The 17,157-nt window shown below is 40.1% G+C and overlaps 1 protein-coding gene across 1 annotated transcript in view; it reads right to left on the reverse strand.

Annotated features, from left to right (window-relative positions):
- calr (calreticulin) overlaps nucleotides 1–17,157 on the reverse strand; it is a 33,518-nt gene that overhangs the window by 4,250 nt on the left and 12,111 nt on the right. The window contains exons 3-7 of the mRNA XM_061977778.2: nucleotides 9,061–9,264; nucleotides 8,905–8,999; nucleotides 2,697–2,906; nucleotides 2,505–2,618; nucleotides 2,243–2,386 (exon numbers count right to left, since the gene is read on the reverse strand). Coding sequence (XP_061833762.2) covers nucleotides 2,243–2,386; nucleotides 2,505–2,618; nucleotides 2,697–2,906; nucleotides 8,905–8,999; nucleotides 9,061–9,264 — 767 coding nt within the window. The remainder of the gene's footprint in view (nucleotides 1–2,242; nucleotides 2,387–2,504; nucleotides 2,619–2,696; nucleotides 2,907–8,904; nucleotides 9,000–9,060; nucleotides 9,265–17,157) is intronic.

Genomic DNA, 17,157 nt, shown 5'->3' on the forward strand with positions numbered 1-17,157 from the left:
ACACTTGGGTAAAATGGAATCCATTCTGTTTGGGTCCCACATCAACCTTAAGAAAGTCAATGACTTCATTATAAAAGTGGGTGACATTGTTATCACCAGGAAAGATGAGGTCATCTACCTAGGTTCCATTCTAGAGGCTAATCTTTCCTGTGATAAAATGGCAACCAAGGTAATCAAAAAGGTCAACCAACGAACGAGATTTCTCTATAGAATCTCCTCTCTGGCCAACAAAAGCACCATTAGGATTCTAGCGGGAACTCTCATTCAACCCTTTTTCGATTACGCATGCACCTCCTGGTACCCCAGCACCTCCAAAACCCTCAAATCTAGACTCCAAACATCCCAGAACAAGCTAGTCAGATTAATTCTAGACCTCCACCCAAGATCACACCTCACTCCTACCCACTTCTCCAAAGTGGGCTGGCTCAGGGTGGAGGACAGAGTAAAACAACTTGCACTGAGCCTAGTCTATAAAATCCACTACACCTCCCTGATACCGAAGTACATGTCAAACTACTTCCTTAACCGCCATATGACCGCCATAACCACAACACCAGGGGGAGCTCCACTAACCACGTTAAACCCAGATTCCGATCTAACAAAGGTCTTAACTCATTCTCTTTCTATGCCACATCAATATCGAATGCACTCCCAACAGGTGTAAAAGAAAGGGCATCTCTATCCTCCTTCAAAACCGCACTAAAAGAACACCTCCAGGCAACTTCAACCCTAAACTAACACCCTCCCCGGATTGTTAATAAACAAATGTAAATAATCAAATGTAGATACTTTTTCTTATGCTTTCTGATCTCTCTATGTCCACTACTTGCTGTACATATCCTACCAAGTCAGTCCTACACTGTTTCAATGTCCATTTCTCTGATAATGCAATTGTTGATGACTGAAGTGTTGATATCAACCAAACCTAACCCCCCGCCCCCTCCTCATCCCACACCCCGGATTGTAAATAATGTAAATAATTAAATGTATATACTCTGATGATTATCCTGTGTGATGACTATATTATGATGATAGTATATATCTGTATCATTAATCAATGGACCCCGACTTAAACAAGTTGAAAAACTTATTCGGGTGTTACCATTTATTGGTCAATTGTACGGAATATGTACTTCACTGTGCAATCTACTAATAAAAGTCTCAATCAATCAATCAATCAAACCTTTCTTTATAAGGTACATAACTCCACATGTGTTCATTCATAGTTTTGATTCCTTCAGTGACAATCTACAATGTAAATAGTCATGAAAATTAAAAAATGCATTGAATGAGAAAGTGTGTCCAAACTTTTGGCCTGTACTGTATGTATTTTCTATTGAATAGTCAAATAGTTCAACTATCACGGTTCAGATGAAATCGTTGCAGTCATCTCACGGTTATTAGTTTCGTTTCATTAGTTCCAGACATGACCGCAAAAATTAATTTCTTATTAATTTTAAATTGAATATTTTCAAAGCTCAAACATAAAACTGTTTGACAGCCTAAATACATTTTTCAACATTATGAGAGCCCGCTAGACATGAAGTAACAGCCTTTAGTCATCTGTTATTCCAATATATGATACTGCCTGAGGCGGAGCCAAATCAGGGGCTACAATACTGAACAGTACGCTCTGATTGGTTAGATCTCCACTAGTGGCAAATACTACTCTAGTATTGATATATTTTACTTTATTTAGCCATTTTTATGCTTGAAAATGCTTAATTTTGGACCGACAATATTTGACACACGATTGTATGCACGTAACGTCCAAACAGCCAATAAATGTAGTCTCCTTTCGCTGAAACTATGTGCATCTTGACAAGTTAAACCACGGCATTATGGTCCTTTCATCCTCTCTCAATGGCTATTTTCAGGTGCCTCAATTGAAGCGTTCATAATAGATTTGATAGCTCTCCGGAAGGTTCTTATCATTTTACTACGTGTGATGTACACTAGTCGTCGGCTACCAAAATAATCGTGAGTTGCACACCTAAACACTTCTTGTCTGTGGGGAAAGCCGACGATCCACGAGATTGTGGCACACCAGTTACAAAGATCAAAACTGCTGAATGTCTTTTAAACGTTTATGTGTGTGGCGCCTGTAACATAAAACTTCTTCAGATTTGGACAATCTTTGTGTGTACACCACATTACTAGTACGTCGTCTGTTGCATACATTTTGTGTGATCTCTTTGTAAAAATATCTAGATGTTAGAGGAAGTTAGAAACGAGCTCTTACCTGCCACAGGTCCAGTCCGATCACACCAATGCTGTCATATTTGTAGATCTCAGAATCAGCGGTGTACTCCGGGTTGTCTATCTCAGGATGGACCCACTTTCCCTTGTAAGCAGGGTTGCTGATCTCTTTGGGCTTCCAATCACCCTATTTGACAGGACAGGAAGCCACATTGTCTATTTTGTATACAACAAAAAATGTGCCTCAATTATTGAGCCACATGTGGCAAAATATCCATTAAACCCCAACTTTTAAGTGTGTTTACCTTGTATTCTGGGTTAGTGATCATGGGAGGCTCCCACTCTCCATCCATTTCATCGTCCCAGTCATCTGGTTTCTTGGCATCGGGATCTGGAATGTTTTCAGGCTTGTCCCAGCCCTGTCAAACCAATCACTGAGGTAAATAATTTTAATTCCGATTCAATGCGGGATTCAATGAAGTGTGGTCCCTATTCACCTCTGGTTTGGTATCCTCAGGGTCGGGAATTTTCTCTCGGTCATCCCAATCTTCTGGCTTCTTGGCTTCAGGGTCCTTAACCTTTTTGGGAGGCAGGAAGTCCCAATCCTCCTCCAGGCTGCCAGACTCAACCTTTTTGTTGTCTATCTTCACCTCGTACGTGTTGTCAGGGTTGACGATAAGTGTGTACAAGTGAGAGAATTCGTCATCCTGCCAAGCAGAAATGACTAAACGTGTTATCACACACCTTATTGTTTTTAATGTTAGCCAGAACCTTTGCATGCAATTAAATATCTACAAAACACTGAAGCAAAAACTTTACAAACCTGCAGTGACAGAATTCCCACATTCTAATGCCACTCATCAAGTTAGAGGCCTATTTTGTGGGGTGACTATGAGGAAAACATCCAACCTTGCACAAATCTACATTCAACACTACTTTAGATGTGTAGTTTTAGCAATGCTATAGTGACCATATATAACTACATTGTCGCTCTATTCAGTCATATCAACCAACCAACATTTTAAAGCACGTGCAGAGGAAGAAGTCGTCTTACTGCTCGTTTGTGCAGTTTAAAAGAAACAACTATAAGTTGCTTTTGATAATGCCAATGTTATAGTTTTTTTACCCAGCAGTATTCTAGACCCTAATATAAGGTGCCAAATCAGTGCCAAAATATTTGTGCAAAAAAAACACTCTGCTAGCGTGTGCAATGTGTCTTTCTCGACACGGTGTCGTTCCATCCTTTTGGTACATATGGGTGGGCATAAAGGCTGCATCCCAATGTTTACCCTCACTCACTACATCCTCCAAACAAAGCAACAAGGGCTATAGTTTTGCAATCTTCCTTAAGAATTGGGACACCACATGCTATGTGGTGTCCCACATTTACATTTGGAAGAGACAATGTAGTTACTGTTTGCACATAATATTTTGGTACCAGTACCAAAATGTATATCGATATGTATTTCAATATTTAAAAAAATAAAAGACCACAGAAAATCTTAAGGAACATTAAACATATGTTTCTTATTGCACTCAAAGGACAATTTTATAAGATTGGAATTATCCCTGGCCCAGACAACATCCCTGGCCAGGCCCTCAGGGTGTGTTCATCAGAGCTGGCTGACGTACTTGCTGACATATACAACTTGTCACTAGCACAAGCTGTTGTGACCACCTGCTTCAAGACCACCACCATGGTGCCCCTGCCAAAGAAAAACACTGACCTGTCTGAATGACTATCGCCCTGTTGCACTCACCCCAATAGTGATGAAGTGCTTTGAGAGGATAGTCATGTCACACATCAAGAAGACCATCCTAGACACACTGGACCCTCTACAGTTTGCCTACCGGCAGAACCGGTCCACTGAGGATGCAGTCAACACCGTCATCCACACCACACTTACCCACTTAGAGGGCAAGGACACCTATGCCAAGCTATTATTCATCGACTACAGCTCTGCTTTCAACAAGGCCATCCCACAAAAACTCACTGCTAAACTCCTCACTGTTGGTCTGACACCGGCTCTCTGTGACTGGGTCCTGAACTTTCTCACAAACCGGCCCCAGTCAGTCAGAATCGGCAACCAGACATCAGGCACAAAGGTTCTAAGCATAGGGACCCCCCAAGGCTGCGTGCTGAGCCCCCTATTGTACACCCTCTTTACACACGACTGTGTGGCCTCCCAGAACAACACCAGTATCATCAAGTTTGCAGATGATACTACGGTCGTCGGACTGATCACCGGGAGAGCTGAGGCAGCATACAGAAGGGAGGTAGCGGAACTGGTGGCCTGGTGTCAGGATAATAATCTCTCCTTGAACACAGACAACACCAAGGAGATGATTATTGACCCACGGAGAAGGAGTGCACAGTTCACACCTCTGTACATAGGGGGGACAAAGGTGGACAGGGTGAAAACCTTTAAATTCCTCGGGACCCACATCAGCGAGGACCTCACCTGGGATCACAACACCCAACAAACAATAAAGAAAGCCCAGCAGCGGCTGTACTTCCTAAGAAGGCTGAGAAATATTGGCATGCCACCCAAAATTCTCAGCAACTTCTATAGAAGTACGGTTGAGAGTGTCCTTACCAGCTCAACTGCGGTCTGGTATGGAAACTGCACTGCTAAGGACAGGAAGGCACTCCAGCGAGTGATTAAAACTGCTCAGTACATATCAGGAACAGCCTCCCCCTCACTACAGGACATGTACTCTACCAGGGCCACCCGGAGAACACACAACATCATAAAGGACAGTACCGGTACACACCCCCAGCACAGTCTCTTCAGCCTCCTACCATCAGGCAGACGATACAGGAGCCTGAAATCCAGGACTACGAGACTGACAAACAGTTTCTACCCACAAGCCATCAGGCTTGTGAATGCTAACTTGTATGTATTGAATGCTAGCCCCCCCGTTTTACTTTTATCTTTTTGAACAAAAGACAGCTACCATGACCACCCCCGAACTGTGAACCATCACTGTAGACACTTTTCACCTTTGTTCACTAAAGACACTTTAACTGCTGCTGTGACCCAAGGTCACCTCCATATTTATACTGTTGACTGTCAATCAGAATGTGCAATTATGTTATGTTACTTACTGTGCCTTGTATATACATTTTATTTTTTTATTTTTAGCTAAGTACCGTGTGACTTGTTGAAGGGTGGACTAGCAAAGCAAGATTTTCATTGTACGGCAAACTGTCTGTTTAACTGTGCATATGACAATAAACAATCTTGAATCTTGAATTAAACTAAAAAAAAGGCATTCAACACGCTGGGCTTTTCTTATTGCACTCAGACAACGATTTACAATTTTAAAAATTACATATAGCCGCCACAATCTCGAATTAGGTTAGAATAGAATGCTTTTTTGACATTGTATTAAATGCTTCATCATGATTTACTAGATTTATTAGTAAATACTAAAAAAATCCATCCATCCATTTTCTACCGCTTATTCCCTTTGGGGTCGCGGGGGGCGCTGGAGCCTATCTCAGCTACAATCGGGCGGAAGGCGGGGTACACCCTGGACAAGTCGCCACCTCATCGCAGGGCCAACACAGATAGACAGACAACATTCACACTCACATCCACACACTAGGGCCAATTTTAGTGTTGCCAATCAACTTATCCCCAGGTGCAAAAATACTATTGCTAAATGTACAGATAAGACATGTAGCAGGTAAAAGACACACTGTAAAGATAAAACACAAATGAAATAGTAGGAATTTGTTACGGAAATTCAAGTCAATTCACTTGCATTAGATTACGCAATGTGGGCGGTTTTGACTGCACTAATATATGACAATAGGCCGACCAGCTGTGTGCGCATCTTTGTATCTACTGTATATGTGCTCGGAGGGAGCTACTTAACTACATTACCTGTCACTCTTCAAACTCCTTGTGCAAATCTGAATGCTGGTTATATAAGTATTTACCTAAGTTTGAAGCAAAGGTGGCAATACAGTAAAAGCTGTGTTTTGAAGCACCGCTTGCAGCGTGGCGCTTTTGTGTTTAAAGCGTCACCTTTATCGGTAGTTTTGAAGCCCCGACACCTCGATACTGCACTTCACGCATCCTCTTTATTAACAAGTATAATTGTCGTTTTTGCCATTTCTACCCTCCGCACTGTTTCTGCTTGTATGCGCTATGTGTGCATGTTGACACACATGCGCCAGCAGCTCAGCAACGTCACCGCCGCAAGGCAGCTTATGTGGATGAAAAAAAAAAGTGTATTTTTCAAAGGCAATAGTACCTTTTTTGATTCATTAGTACCCTAGTACTTAATTAGTAGCTGTGTACTGTACAACTCTAGTCCCACTATTACACAACAAACCAGACAGCAATACAGCTAACGGTTGAGATCATTTTATTACCATTCATCATGCTGAAGATGATGAATAGACAAATAATTACACGGAGAAAAAGCTGCCATCAATGACTATTGTCTCTTGCAAATATTTTCAACGTTAATGTTTTCACATTGATATTTTAACCTGACGTTAATTAGCGTGGCGAGCTGGCTCACGTTACAAACTGATGTGTAATATATAATTTATGCAGAAATTGGGGAATTTTTTATGGCCCTCCATGGGCAAGTCAGCATCTCAAATCCCCTCTATCCATACCCCCTACTTCTCTTTATACCCACTACCCCTATATGCAAAGAGTAATTGGGACACCACTACCCTCACGGGAACACGCAAACTTTAGGGATAAGGCATAAAAGTAGGGCAAGGGTGTGTATTGGAACTGCCCCTAAATACACAGCCCAGCAATTCCCCTCCTTTGTGATTGGTCACTTTAAACACCGGTCTCCTGGTCAGAGCCAATCCAAGAAAACCTCTAATGTGTCCCTTCTAAAGAAGATGACTCTTTAGAAAAATATGCAAATATTGGTGTATTTTTGTGATTTAGTATACATATTTTACACTACAACCTATTAAAACGATACATTACCATTTTTGACACATTATGTCATGTGTCAAAAATCGCAATCTTTAATAACTTGACAACTTTATCCATGCCTTTTGAGCCTTTCCCAGCTGCACTAGAGTAAAAGTCAAGGTACACCAAGGACATCGCCAACTCATCCCAGGGCCAACAAAGATAGACCGACAACCATTCACACATCAGGGTCTATTAAGCGTTGCCAGGTGGGAGGAAGCCGGAGTACCAACCCACAGTCAACGAGAGAACATGCAAACTCCATACATATGGTAAGTTGATAACAGCACTGAACATCATATTACCTGCAACAGTTTCGATGTTATAAAGGCTTGAAGAGGTCACATTATAATTGTTTTCTACATTTAAAACACTCCCTTGTGTTCTAAACTTTTTCCAACATACTGTATATCTGAAACTGTGGCAGAAATCAGATCAAAGTTGAACACATTATTAAAATATATTGTAAATTTGATTCATTGTATATATTGTAACATTTATTTATTTCCGTCAATAATTTGAGTGCCCTCTCATGCAATATATTTGGTTAGTATTTAGTTTTCTATTCAGCCTGACCTAAGCCCAAGGTTTATGTGTTAAATAATAATATTTGTGATAAACACATGGTTTCATATCATTTGACAAGGTTGTAAACTAAGTAGGTTATATATAATTATTGAATATGATTAAAATCAAGATTAAATTAAGAATAACATTACTAATTCAATGTTAATGAGTGGGCCCTGGGCTCCTTTGTCGCAGAAAAGTACCAACAGGCAAGAAAAGTTGGTTTTACATAATGGGACCCCTTTAAAAAGTAATTTGGAGACGTCCTGCTGGACTTCTTATGGTCTGAACTATAGAATAATGGTTAGTTGAATAGACCCCTTAATTGGATTCTTTGCAGATTTTCTTTATTGTAGTTTTCTCTACACTGTATGGCAGTTAACATTTAATATAAATGAGCCAATTCACTCAAAGGGTATTTCAAAATAAGTTTCTAGATTAGAACAACTTGAAAGTCAACCGGTATCAAGAAATAATTGGTGCCTCAAATTTTTAGGTTTCACAACCAGTAAGTTAAACATTTTTTTTAAAAAGCTAGTGGTGACTTAAAATTAGCACAGTACCGTATTTTTCGGACTATAAGTCGCAATTTTTTTCATAGTTTGGGTGCGACTTATACTCAGGAGCTACTTATGTGTGAAATTATAAACACATTACCATAAAATATCAAATATTATTTAGCTCATTCACGTAAGAGACTAGACGTATAAGATTTCATGGGATTTAGCGATTAGGAGTATAGCATATAGCATAAACGTATAGCATGTTCTATATGTTATAGTTATTTGAATGACTCTTACCATAATATGTTACGTTAACATACCAGGCACGTTCTCAGTTGCTTATTTATGCGTCATATAACGTACACTTATTCAGCCCGTTGTTCACTATTCTTTATTTATTTTAAATTGCCTTTCAAATGTCTATTCTTGGTGTTGGGTTTTATTAAATACATTTCCCCAGAAAATGCGACTTATACTCCAGTGCGACTTATATATGTTTTCTTCCTTCTTTATTATGCATTTTCGGCAGGTGCGACTTATACTCCGAAAAATACGGTACTTTTTAGCTGTAGTCGTTTTCAGACATTTTAATGCAAGTCAACATTTAAATGCAATGATTTTGGCTTGAAGAAAGAGGAAAGTGTGCACTTGTGTGACACAACCACTTAATGACTCACCTTGCATCGGATATCTTTGTTAACCAAATGGTTCTTTCCTTTGTAGTTGAAGATTACATGGACTTTCTTTGTGCCAGGGCCACAAATATCAGGACCTGCATATACAAAGGTGAGAGGTTCAATGTGACATCACATACTTAACATGTGCAAACATACCAAACATGACATTGTAGACTGAGTCCCCATGCATCTCCTCCTGTTTGAGGCCAGAGGGGAACACTTTGACGTATCCACCACCGCAGTCGATGTTCTGCTCGTGCTTCACGGTGAACTGGATGACAAGAGGCTGGCCTTGGTTGCTGAAGTCATCGAAGCGTGAAGACAGAGCGTAGAAGCGGGCGTCCTGGCTTGTCTGCAAACCTACCACAGTGACCAAGGGAAATTATCACACTGTTTTTCTCCTTATCCCAAAAACATTCATGTTAGGCGAACTGGATACTTTGTCCATAGTTTTCAGCAAGTGTGACTTTACTGTATTATGTACCCGATGATTGGTGATCAGTCCAAGTTGTACCCCTCTCTCATCTTAAGTCAGCTTCAACTGAATAAGATGTGGAGTCCCAATATTGCTACATTGTGGTTAAGAAGAGCTGAATGAAAACTTAAAGAAATTGCTCAGTCTAAGAGTTCAACCAGATGGCTTTTTCTTTGCAACCTCTGTACCATATGTTAACTGATAGTTACTATTACATTCCTAATAAAATGAATCTTTCATTTAAGAATGTAAATAATGTATAATTAAATTTGACCAAAAAAAAAAACATTACTAAGGATTGTCTTTCCCTTGATTCTTTAGCAAGAAATTAGAAATTAACCGTTTACATAGTTATTAGTAATGTGTAATATATATATATATATATATATATATATATACACACACACAGTACAGGCCAAAAGTTTGGACGCACATTTTCATTCACAACTCAACTGATGGTCCCAACCCCATTGATAAAGCAATAAATTCCACTAATCAACCCTGATAAGGCACACCTGTGAAGTGAAAACCATTTCTGGTGACTACCTCTTGAAGCGCATTGAGAGAATGCCAAGAGTGTGCAAAGCAGTAATCAGAACAAAGGGTGGCTATTTTGAAGAAACTAGAATATAAAACATGTTTTCAGGTACTTCACCTTTTTTTGTTAGGTACATAACTCCACATGTTCATTCATAGTTTTTAACCTTTCAGTGACAATCTACAATGAAAATAGAAAACACATTGAATGAGGTGTGTCCAAACGTTTAGCCTGTACTGTATATATACATAGCTCTCTCATCTCTGGGAACGGCGTGGCGCAGTGGAAGAATGGCCGTGCGCGACCCGAGGGTCCCTGGTTCAATCCCCACCTAGTACCAACCTCGTCATGTCCGTTGTGTCCTGAGCAAGACACTTCACCCTTGCTCCTGATGGGTGCTGGTTAGCGCCTTGCATGGCAGCTCCCTCCATCAGTGTGTGAATGTGTGTGTGAATGGGTAAATGTGGAAGTAGTGTCAAAGCGCTTTGAGTACCTTGAAGGTAGAAAAGCGCTATACAAGTACAACCCATTTATCATTTATCTCAAGGTATCTCTCTCTCTCTCTAGATCACGCACTCTAGATATCGCTCTCGAGATAGATATCTCATCGCACGCACGCACGCACACGCACGCGCGCGCGCACACACACACACACACACACACACACACACACACACACACACACACACACACACACACACACACACACACACACACACACCACCCTCGATCTGTTGACTCATTTACAATTTTGAATGCATAATAAAAGCCAAGCATATGTGTTCTTGTCTTACATAAGGGTTGTGAATGATAAACAGCTCATCTCTTGCCAATTGTTGATGACTGAACTGTTAATATGGTCAGAGTGCAGAAGCGTTACTACGAGTAATGGTAAATGTGATTCTTTTTACTGACTCAGGTACCTATGAGTCACTCACCAAAGTGAATTGATTAACTCATCCCAAAACACATGCACAAAACATGTTTACTGCATGCTAAGGCTCACCCCCACTCGATTCACTCAGCACAGAGCGCATGTGCAGAACTTCACACATGATTCACTCAGCACAGAGCGCATGTGTAGAACATTGCACATGATTGGCGACTGCAAAAGTCTCGCCGTCAACCACCACAAGGCGCATCCGAAGAGACTCGCACATATTGTAACAAATACCGGCATTTAATAACACCTGCAAAAGGTTAGTGCTGCACACCTTTAGAACAGTATTGATTCTAAAACTGTGGCAACAATTTAAGATAATTTCGCTACATCTTGATGAACTGTAGCCTTTATTCAGTTATTATATCCACAGCAACCGTTACTGGCATTGTAGTTTTTACCAACCACTTCTCTCCCTCTCTGTCTGTGGGATCCTTATGCAACTACAAATAATACTAATGCAAATTTGCAAATTGAATGAGATCGCTATATTGCCATAGTGGGATACATAAAAGTGTACATTGTAATCTGTATGTGACTGCAGAAGTGGTGCAACAGCACCTGTTGCTGGTGAAAAGGTGGCATATACCAAAAAGGAAATGCTCACAACTGAATTCTCCGAACAAAACAAAAACTAAATGCAAAAAACTAACCAAACAATAGTGCAACATTATATAAAGATTTAACAGTCCAATATTAAATAAAATACCCATTGGTCAGTTCGTAGTTTGTTCACTCAGAATCTGTGATTCAGTGAGTCTTCGTCAGGCACCCACAGCAGCACACGCCGAACTGTGAGACAGCAGTGATTCAACTTGGGCAGGAAGTGGAAAAGATAACTGATTTGTGGCAATAAACATATTTGTTGCTGTTTCTATGGGGCTAATACATTTATAAAAACGCAGTTAGAGTAAAAGGGGCAAAATAAATTTCATATTACATGGTTTATTCGTTATTATTTGTTTAGCTTGGCAAGAACAAGTCACTGACCGGCTTAATGGCGACAACACGAGAGTGCTGATTCAGTAATGAACTTGCGTGTTTTGAACGATTCGTTCATGACTCACACATCACGAGTTACTACAGTGATGTAGAAACTACGGAAATTTTCCCCAAGATATTCAGAGCGAAAATTCAAAATGACCGACTGAATTTGTGGCATTTTGTGATGTTTAGACGGCATATTTACATACTTTGTGGGTTGTAAATACAAAGTGGATATGGTTTAATGGATACAATGAAACAATTTGGCATATATAGTCAACTTGTTTTTCCACTCTACTGGTACTTCAAGGTGAAAAACTGCATGTGTTTCATCAACATCTTCGTCCCAACTTTGTTCTCAGATCATTCTCAAAAAGCATTCCTACTTTTCTCTGTGATTCTCCCTATGTAGTTTTCTGAAAATGCCGCTGCAAATTCAGACATTTCTGACCCCAACTATCACAAAAAATCCAGTAAAGTCCTGGACTGACCGATAGTAAATGTTAACATGGCTGTAACTACGAAGACAAGGTCATGTTCTCTGGATTTTTTTGTAAATGACAAAAAGATCATGACTGAAATGCAAATGTACTTAATGTAGGACATTGTGTGCACTGTACATTACCATGTGATAGATAATCCTTTCGCAATATACGATCTTTGGTCATGCACAGCCAGCTACAACTCCAGACAACAACGTAACACAATCAGGTCCACTTTTACTTTAAACATCGTCCGATCCAAAATGTGCTGTCAACATAAGGTTAACATTAAAATATACGTGACAAACGTTAAAGGGCTGGGCCGGCAAACAATATCAAAATACATGTCGATAAACACAACCGATATCGATATAAACTGCGATAAAATATTCAATATACATTGATATTTTTGGGTGGGAAGAAACCAGAAATTATGAGGCAAGATGAGTTTCATGAAATCACTCGAGCTTTGGGAACCCAGAAAACAGGAACTGTCACTGAGCAATGGGAGGGACACGCTAACAGCCAATCACATAACAGTATCAACTACCAACATTAGTTGCGCCGTCTTTCAGTCTTGCCGTGGATTCACTGCATGGAGTAAGAAGAGAAACAAAAATTGTATCGACTCAATAACAGAAACTTTTTTTTAAGTCTCGTTGGTTTTAATGCAGACGGTGCGGCAACATCTGGACACTTCCAATGCGTTGCTTTAATGAGTAGCTTCTCAAACTACTGTGTAGTGTTCAATAGCTTATACACTACTGCCATGTAGTGTTTCAAATCTGTAACTACCTTCAAGTTAAAGTACCAATGAGTGTCACACACATACTAGGTGTGGTGAGATTATCCTCTGCATTTGACCCATTACCCTCACCCCCTGGGAGGTGAGGGGAGCAGTGAGCAGCAATGGTGGCTGCACCCGGGAATACTTTTTGGTGATTTAATCCCCAATTCTAAATCGACTTTAATTATTTTATTAACTTAGTTGTACTCATCCTACCTGGCTACCAGACACCCTCTCCACTGATAAAAAGCATCCCTGGTAAGTTGGTAATTTGTTTAATGTATTTATTGGCAGGCTTAAACAAATCATAATATGTATTAGTTATCGATATTGATTAGGGATATAACGGTTTAAAAATATCGCATCTGGCATTTTTATCAAGTTTTTTTTTTGACATATACCGCAATAATAATCGTACCGTGGCCTTATTAATATTGATAATATTGTACCATGGGATTTGATACCGTTACAACCCTAATATCCATCAATATAAAAATGTGTACCATGATATAGTTTTCAGCCATATCGCCCAGCCCTAGTTTCAACTGAATGAAATTGCTGTGAAACGCTGTCTGCATAATATCGTTTTCATGTCAGTCAGGTTATGCTCACAGGGATCAAGCACGCCCCGCCCTAAACTCAGAGCACGAGCTGTGCGTAAAACTTTGTGATTCGTGGGGGGGGCTATTTAGCATGAGGAAGCACAGGTCAAAAGTAAATTATTGAATGACAAGGCGATTTATATAAAGTTTCACCCCAAATGTATTTCCAGTCACTTATAAGAACATAGAGACCGATTTCCTTGTTGGCCTTCCGGTGGCTCACAACATCAAAGCAAAAGGTCTTGGGTTGAAATCTGTCGGCGTTAAAATTGTAGCGATGTTTTTAAATTTATTTTTTAATAATGTTAAAATTGTTTAATACGCTAAACTTCAGCATATTAATAAAACAAGTGGACTGTTAAAAAATCATGCTGATTGTCAAATATGTTGTACAACACATGATAGTTCTACCTCAATTAAAGCTATTATTTTGGAAATTATGTTGCTATAGGTAATATTTCTATGGTGCTGTGATACCCATGACTTCAACGTTTCAAAGTTCCTCTCGGGCAGGCCTGGGCAATTACTTTGCCTCGGGGGGCCAAATTTAGAGAAAAACATGTGTCTGGGGGTGGTATATCTATTTGTAGGAACACTAATACAAACCTCACAATAATGTCTGAAGGCTAAAAATGTTATGACAGACCGCCTTAAAAAACGAAATGGAATTGTTTATTTTTTTACTGAATGAGACACCCAGAATGTACATGAAAATAAAGAATGCAAGATTTACAATATTAACTATGAACGATAAAACACTGAATATTGACAACATATCACACTTGATCGACATATTTTACAATGAAGCAAAACGCAACAAACACAGCGAAATATGAACGTGAAGGGTAGAAACAAAACACCTACTATGTGATATATCACTAAGTTTTAGAACTTTGTTGTAAAAATCTCCTTCCGGGTCTGTCCCCAACACCCGTATTTCAGGCTGACACTCTGTGGAAACGCGCCCCACCCCCACTGCTTGGTGTCTCGTCTGAGCTACTAGGACTTAGGCCATATCCACACAAACACAGCTACTTAATAAACGCATACTTATCTCTGCGTTTAGGCCTCTTGTCCACACGAAGACGCATACTGTTGTCTTTAAAAACGCAGACTTCTGCAAACGCTGGCCAAAGTGCTTAGCATATGCGTGTACATGGCACAAACGGAGACTTGTGATGACGTTACGGTTGTGCGCTGTCATTTCAAAGCTCAACAACACTGCCTTGCTAGATTTAAACACATTATAAGATGGCTTATTGTATGTTTGAACATAAACATGCTGCTCTTTTCACTCATCATTAATAAAAAAAGACATCAAAATGGGCTTTGCGACACTCCGCCGGCACAAATGACAGTCCGCTGTTTTGGATTCGATCACTGTGGAACCTCCACCTGATGGGATAACTTTGACAAGAAGACTTTTTGCTCTATGTCATAAGAAAGGTGCTACATTATCTTATGTTTTTAGTCCTTGTTTAACGAGAAATCATGAAATTAACTTACATATCTTGCTTCCATTCTTATGGATGGAGCCGGGCGCGACCGTGCTCGCTCGTAAAAAGCGCCCAAGCAACTAAAAAAAACAATATAAGTGTCCTCCTTGTAGTGTGTACTGATGTTAAAGACAATATACACGTCATTACACATGTACCATATCATTATATTGATGATTAAATGCTTTATAATTCCTTTAAACATGCTTAATGGTTTCCTTGGCTCGATAGTGCGCGCTAATTTTAGAAATAATGTACACTTCACATGTTATAATTCCATGAGTGTTGGGTTTCAGCAGCACAGGCGTGCATTCGCTCAGGTTTTAAAGATAATGTACATATAATGTACATTGTACATCCAGTATATCAAAATAGACACAATAGGAGATGTAATACTGCACCAAATCAGCTATTACCGTATTTTTGGGACTATAAGTCGCATTTTTTTTCATAGTTTTGCCGGGGGTGCGACATACAGGTAAAAGCCAGTAAATTAGAATATTTTGAAAAACTTGATTTATTTCAGTAATTGCATTCAAAAGGTGTAACTTGTACATTATATTTATTCATTGCACACAGACTGATGCATTCAAATGTTTATTTCATTTAATTTTGATGATTTGAAGTGGCAACAAATAAAAATCCAAAATTCCGTGTGTCACAAAATTAGAATATTACTTAAGGCTAATACAAAAAAGGGATTTTTAGAAATGTTGGCCAACTGAAAAGTATGAAAATGAAAAATATGAGCATGTACAATACTCAATACTTGGTTGGAGCTCCTTTTGCCTCAATTACTGCGTTAATGCGGCGTGGCATGGAGTCGATGAGTTTCTGGCACTGCTCAGGTGTTATGAGAGCCCAGGTTGCTCTGATAGTGGCCTTCAACTCTTCTGCGTTTTTGGGTCTGGCATTCTGCATCTTCCTTTTCACAATACCCCACAGATTTTCTATGGGGCTAAGGTCAGGGGAGTTGGCGGGCCAATTTAGAACAGAAATACCATGGTCCGTAAACCAGGCACGGGTAGATTTTGCGCTGTGTGCAGGCGCCAAGTCCTGTTGGAACTTGAAATCTCCATCTCCATAGAGCAGGTCAGCAGCAGGAAGCATGAAGTGCTCTAAAACTTGCTGGTAGACGGCTGCGTTGACCCTGGATCTCAGGAAACAGAGTGGACCGACACCAGCAGATGACATGGCACCCCAAACCATCACTGATGGTGGAAACTTTACACTAGACTTCAGGCAACGTGGATCCTGTGCCTCTCCTGTCTTCCTCCAGACTCTGGGACCTCGATTTCCAAAGGAAATGCAAAATTTGCTTTCGTCAGAAAACATGACTTTGGACCACTCAGCAGCAGTCCAGCTCTTTTTTTCCTTAGCCCAGGTGAGACGCTTTTCGCGCTGTTTCTTGGTCAATAGTGGCTTGACACGAGGTATGCGGCAGTTGAAACCCATGTCTTTCAAGCGTCTCTTGGTGGTAGATCTTGAAGCACTGACTCCAGCAGCTGTCCACTCCTTCTGAATCTCCCCCACATTTTTGAATGGGTTTTTTTTCACAATCTTGACCAGGGCGCGGTGATCCCTATCGCTTGTACACTTTTTCTGACCACAGTTTTTCCTTCCCTTTGCCTCTCCATTAATGTGTTTGGACACAGAGCTCTGAGAACAGCCAGCCTCTTCAGCAATAACCTTTTGTGTCTTTCCCTCCTTGTGCAATGTGTCGATGGTTGCCTTTTGGACAGCTGTCAAATCTGAAGTCTTCCCCATGTTTGTGTAGGCTTCAGAACTGGACTGAGAGACCATTTAAAGCCCTTTGCAGGTGTTTTGAGTTAATCAGCTGATTAGTTTGTGGCACCAAGTGTCTTCAAAATTTAACCCTTACACAATATTCTAATTTTGTGACACGCGGAATTTTGGATTTTCATTTGTTGCCACTTCAAATCATCAAA

Source organism: Nerophis lumbriciformis, linkage group LG18, assembly GCF_033978685.3.
Source record: "Nerophis lumbriciformis linkage group LG18, RoL_Nlum_v2.1, whole genome shotgun sequence".
Taxonomy (NCBI): Eukaryota; Metazoa; Chordata; class Actinopteri; order Syngnathiformes; family Syngnathidae; genus Nerophis; species Nerophis lumbriciformis.